General features: G+C 40.4%; 1 protein-coding gene across 1 annotated transcript; it reads left to right on the forward strand.

Moving 5' to 3' along the window:
- Nucleotides 1-574: 574 nt before the first annotated feature.
- LOC124030745 (sodium-dependent neutral amino acid transporter B(0)AT1-like) lies at nt 575-4,551 on the forward strand. The gene is made up of 3 exons (XM_046341951.1): nt 575-622; nt 4,023-4,184; nt 4,401-4,551. Exons 1-3 carry the CDS (start codon nt 588-590, stop codon nt 4,453-4,455), a joined length of 252 nt encoding a protein of 83 aa, XP_046197907.1. The 5' UTR covers nt 575-587; the 3' UTR covers nt 4,456-4,551.
- The last annotated feature ends 1,630 nt before the right edge of the window (nt 4,552-6,181 follow it).

Raw genomic sequence — 6,181 nt, forward strand, 5'->3', positions numbered from 1 at the left:
TACCTCTATGGTATTGACAGGTGAGAATCAAATTCATTCTGTGAGATGGGCGGGGTTGTGTACCTCTATGGTATTGATAGGTGAGTAATAAATTAATTCTGTGAGATGGTCGGGGTTCTGTACCTCTATGGTATTGACAGGTGAGAATCAAATTCATTCTGTGAGATGGTTGGGGTTCTGTACCTCTATGGTATTGACAGGTGAGAATCAAATTCATTCTGTGAGATGGTTGGGGTTCTGTACCTCTATGGTATTGACAGGTGAGAATAAAATTCATTCTGTGAGATGGTTGGGGTTGTGTACCTCTTAAGGTATTGACAGGTGAGAATCAAATTCATTCTGTGAGATGGGCAGAGTTGTGTACCTCTTAAGGTATTGACAGGTGAGAATCAAATTCATTCTGTGAGATGGGCGGGGTTGTGTACCTCTATGGTATTGACAGGTGAGAATCAAATTCATTCTGTGAGATGGGCGGGGTTGTGTACCTCTATGGTATTGATAGGTGAGTAATAAATTCATTCTGTGAGATGGTCGGGGTTGTGTACCTCTATGGTATTGACAGGTGAGAATCAAATTCATTCTGTGAGATGGGCGGGGTTGTGTACCTCTATGGTATTGATAGGTGAGTAATAAATTAATTCTGTGAGATGGTCGGGGTTGTGTACCTCTATGGTATTGACAGGTGAGTAATACATTCATTCAGTGAGATGGGCGGGGTTGTGTACCTCTATGGTATTGACAGGTGAGAATCAAATTCATTCAGTGAGATGGGCGGGGTTGAGTTCGAAACATTAAATCAAATCAAATCAAAATGTATTTGTCATTACAACAGGAATACAACAGGTGAACCTTACAGTGAAATGCTTACTTACAGGCTCTAACCAATAGTGCAAAAAAGGTATTAGGTGAACAATAGGTAAGTAAAGTAAAGAAAGTAAGTAAAGAAATAAAAACAACAGTAAAACAGTAAAAAGACAGCGAAAAATAACAGCAGCAAGGCTATATACAGTAGAGAGGCTATATACAGTAGAGAGGCTATATACAGTAGAGAGGCTATATACAGTAGAGAGGCTATATACAGTAGAGGCTTTAAACAGTAGAGAGGCTATATACAGTAGAGAGCTATATACAGTAGAGGCTATATACAGTAGCTGAGCTATATACAGTAGGGGCTATACACAGTAGAGAGGCTATATACAGTAGAGAGGCTATATACAGTAGTGAGGCTATATAGAGTAGAGGGAAGCTATATACCGTATAGAGAGGCTATATACAGTCGACGCTATATACAGTAGTGAGGCTATATAGTAGAGGCTATATACAGTAGAGAGGCTATATACAGTAGTGAGGCTATATACAGTAGAGAGGCTATATACTGAAATAGAGGCTATATACAGTAGAGGCTATATACAGTAGCTATATGCTATATACATTTAGCAGACGCTATATACAGTAGTGAGGGTATATACAGTAGTGAGGCTATATATAGTAGAGAGGCTATATACAGTAGAGAGGCTATATACAGTAGTGAGGCTATATACAGTAGAGAGGCTATATACAGTAACTAGGCTATATACAGTAGAGGCTATATACAGTAGCTAGGCTATATACAGTAGTGAGGTTATATACAGTAGAGAGGCTATATATAGTATAGAGGCTATATACAGTAGTGAGGCTATATACAGTAGAGAGGCTATATACAGTAGAGAGGCTATACAGTAGTGAGGCTATATACAGTAGAGGCTATATACAGTAGCTAGGCTATACAGTAGAGCCTATATACAGTAGAGAGGCTATATACAGTAGTGAGGCTATATACAGTAGAGAGGTTCATAACAGTAGTGAGGCTATATACTATAGCGAGGCTATAACAGTAGCAAGGCTATATACAGTAGAGAGGCTATATCACGACTAGGCTATATACAGTAGGGAAATATAACAGTAGAGAGGCTATATACAGTAACTAGGCTATAACAGTAGTGAGGCTATATACAGTAGAGAGGCTATACAGTAGCTAGGGCTATATACAGTAGAGGCTATATACAGTAGCTAGGCTATATATACAGTAGAGGCTATATACAGTAGTGAGGGTATATACAGTAGTGAGGCTATATATACTAGAGAGGCTATATACAGTAGAGAGGCTATATACAGTAGTGAGGCTATATACAGTAGAGAGGCTATATACAGTAACTAGGCTATATACAGTAGAGGCTATATACAGTAGCTAGGCTATATACAGTAGTGAGGTTATATACAGTAGAGAGGCTATATACAGTAGAGAGGCTATATACAGTATGAGGCTATAACAGTAGTGAGGCTATATACAGTAGAGAGGCTATATATAATAGAGAGGCTATATAGCAGGCTAGTGAGGCCTATATACAGAGGAGGCTATATACAGTAGTGAGGCTATATACAGTAGCTCGGTTATAACAGTAGTGAGCCTATATACAGTAGCTAGGCTATAACAGTAGTGAGGCTATATACAGCGAGGCTATAACAGTAGCAGGCTATATACAACGAGGCTATATAGTGAGGCTATATACAGTAGCTAGGCTATAACAGTAGTGAGGCTATATACTGTAGCAGTAGTGAGGCTATATACAGTAGCTAGGCTATAACAGTAGTGAGGCTATATACAGGCACCGGTTAGTCGGGCTGATTGAGGTAGTATGTACATGTAGATATGGTTAAAGTGACTATACATATATGATGAACAGAGAGTAGCAGTAGCATAGAAGAGGGGATAGCGGGTGGTGGGACACAATGCAGATAGCCCGGGCCAATTGAGGTAGTATGTACATGAATGTATAGTTAAAGTGACTATAGATATATGATAAACAGAGAGTAGCAGCAGCGTGAAAGGGGTTAGGGGGAGGCACACAATTCAAATTATCCGGGTAGCCATGTGATTACCTGTTCAGGAGTCTTATGGCTTTGGGGTAAAAAACTGTTAAGAAGCCTTCTTGTCCTAGACTTGGCACTCCGGTACCGCTTGCCATGTTGTAGTAGAGAGAACAGTATGACTGGGCTCTTTGACAATTAGGGCCTTCCTCTGACACCGCCTGGTGTAGAGGTCCTGGATGGCAGGCAGCTTAGCCCCAGTGATGTAAGACACACAATTACCACAACAAACTGTGATTGGGATAGAATTTTATAGTATTTTTGGTGCTGGCCAGCCGGGCTACTAGACATAAAATTCTACTATCCTTAAATGTCACTCGTCAGTGTGCCAGGTTGGCACATTTTCTACTAGCCCGGTCTGAAAAATACTTGCCTCGGGTTAGCTTAATTTCCATCCATAGTAAACTGGGTTGGACTTGCTAGGTGTTGATAATATGTACTGTACCAGTCAAAGGTTTGGACACACCTACTCATTCAAGGGTTTTTCTTTATTTAGACTATTTTCTACATTGTAGAATAATAGTGAAGACATCAAAACTATTAAATAACACATATGGAATCATGTAGTAACCAAACAAGTCTTCAACACTCTAATATATTTTATATTTTACATTCTTCAAAGTAGCCACCCTTGCCTTGATGACAGCTTTGCACACTCTTGGCATTCTCTCAACCAGCTTCATGAGGAATGTTTTTCCAACAGTCTTGAAGGAGTTCCCAGATATGCTGAGCACTTGTTGGCTGCTTTTCCTTCACTCTGCGGTCCAACTCATCCCAAACCATCTCAAGTGTGTTGAAGTCAGGTGACTGTTTTTAGAAAAACATTCCTCATGAAGCTGGTTGAGAGAATTACAAGAGTGTGCAAAGCTGTCATCAAGGCAAAGGTTGGCTACTTTGAAGAATGTAAAATATAAAATATATTTAGATTTCTTTTACACGTTTTTGGTTACTACATGATTCATATGTATTATTCCATGGTTTTGATGTCTTCACTATTATTCTACAGCGTAGAAAGTAGTAAAAATAAAGAAAACCCTTGAATGAGTATGTGTGTCCAGACTTTGACTGGTACTGTATAATAACAATCGTTTTGAGTCTCTCTCTCTCTGTGCCAGGTTCAACGATGATATTGAGTTCATGATCGGCCACAAGCCCAACCTCTTCTGGCAGATCACATGGAGATTTGTCAGCCCCGCCATCATGCTTGTCATCTTTGTGTTCTACTTTTCACTAAAGTCACCGAAACGCTCCTATATAAAACCTGGAATCCTGAATCGGTACGGTTTTTGCTCTGTCAAGTCTATAAATCTGTTGAAATCAAAACATCCAAATTAGGCCTCTTAACATACTACTCACAAACAAAGATTTCCCACATGTCTATATTTACATGTATAGCCTCACTATTCACATAATCTCCATATGGTACAGTACTGTACATTACAGTGACAACACGGACATACTAAAAGCCTTATTCCATTCATCTTCCGTTACAGGAAAACTTCCCTACATTGGAGGAGAAGCCCTATCCAGCCTGGATCTATGTCATAATCTTTATCCTGGCAGGGATACCCAGTCTAGCTGTGCCTGGCACTGCTCTCTTCAAATGTTTACGGAGTAAGAGAAATAGAAAGTCTGAACAGCAAGAGCTCAAACAGTCTCTAACCAAATGGACGTGAACAACAAGGCTCAGGATGGTAAATCCCGTACCTGATTACCCGTAATGACTCACCACCAATAAAAACTAAAAAGAAAAACAAAGCCTTTAACGTATATTCATTTTCAGAAACGTATGTACTGTTTTTATTTATTAATCACTGTTTCTTTCATTTCTTTCATTCTGTAAAGTGTGTTGTGATTTGATTTGAATCTGACCGAGATATTTTTAGCATAGTATTGCTGCAGAACATGTACACTGATATGTCTATGAATGAAAACTGTCGTATCTGAGGATGCTTCTTAGATCGAGGACTCCGGACACCCAAGTACATTTTAGTATTTCATTGTAACTTAGAATAACATTACAGGAATGTAGCTGGCACAAGCTACCTGAGGCCTCTTGAGGTTAAAGCAGACATTAAAGGGCTACGGATAGTGGGAAGCAAACTACATATTGAGTCAATACTGCCATCTATTGGTAAACATAATACTTAACATACACTGAGTGTAGAAAACATTAAGAACACCTGCTCTTTCCATGACATAGACTGACCAAGTGAAAGATATGATCCCTTTTTCATGTCACTTGTTAAATCCACTCCAACTCAGTGTAGATGAAGGCGAGTTGACAGGTTAAAGAAGGATTTTTCAGCCTTGAGACATGGATTGTGTGTGTGCCATTCAGAGGGTGAATGGACAAGTCAAAATATTTAAGTGCCTTTGAACAGGTTATGGTAGTAGGTGTCAGGCACACCGGTTTGTATCAAGAACTGCAACGCTGCTGGGTTTTTCACACTCAACAGTTTTCCCCGTGTATCAAGAATAGTTCACCACACAAAGGACTTCCAGCCAACTTGACACAACTGTGGGAAGCATTTAAGTTAACATGGACCAGCATCCCTGTGGAATGCTTTCAACACCTTGTAGGATTCCATGCCCCAGCGAATTGAGGCTGTTCTGAGGGCATACTTTCATTCCGCAGTACTAGAGGGCAGAGTTAGCTATTCAACTGAAGTCATAAATTAGTCCTCTTAAAATGTCCAGTACTCTGTATTAGCTTGCTCATACGAGGGTTTAGGTTTCTAGGTTTAAGTTCAGTTTGTTGAGGGTTTTTTATGAAGTCTCAGTTTCTGCTACGAGGGTTTAGGTTCAGGTTGTTACGAGGGTATTAGCTTCAGGCTCAGGGCTTAGGTTCAGGTTGTTAGAGGTAGGTTCAGGTTGTTACGAGGGTTTTCCAGGTTGTTACGAGGGTTTAGGTTCAGGTTGGGTTGTTATGAGGGTTTAGGTTGTTGCATGAGGGTTTAGGTTCAGGCTGTTACGAGGGTTTAGGTTCAGGTTGTTGCGAGGGTTTAGGTTCAGGTTGTTACGAGGGTTTAGGTTCAGGTTGTTACGAGAGGGTTTAGGGCGTAGGGCTGTTGCGAGGGTTTAGGTTCAGGTTGGGTGAAATTCAGCTTGTTACGAGGGTTTAGGGTTCAGGTTGTTGCGAGGGTTTAGGTTCAGGGCTACAGCGAGGGTTTAGGGTTCAGGTTGTTACGAGGGTTTAGGTTCAGGTTGTTGCGAGGGTTTAGGTTCCAGTTTGTTACGAGGGTTTAGGTTCAGGTTGTTACGAGGGTTTAGG

The sequence above is a fragment of the Oncorhynchus gorbuscha genome, unplaced genomic scaffold, assembly GCF_021184085.1.
Source record: "Oncorhynchus gorbuscha isolate QuinsamMale2020 ecotype Even-year unplaced genomic scaffold, OgorEven_v1.0 Un_scaffold_14883, whole genome shotgun sequence".
Taxonomy (NCBI): Eukaryota; Metazoa; Chordata; class Actinopteri; order Salmoniformes; family Salmonidae; genus Oncorhynchus; species Oncorhynchus gorbuscha.

Bases quoted from the DNA above. Each gene is read 5' to 3' on its own strand.
- LOC124030745 (XM_046341951.1), top strand. From the start codon at position 588: ATGGGCGGGGTTGTGTACCTCTATGGTATTGATAG. The intron at 623-4,022 runs GTGAGTAATAAA...TCTCTGTGCCAG, and splicing joins TACCTCTATGGTATTGATAG to GTTCAACGATGATATTGAGT. The intron at 4,185-4,400 runs GTACGGTTTTTG...CTTCCGTTACAG, and splicing joins AAACCTGGAATCCTGAATCG to GAAAACTTCCCTACATTGGA.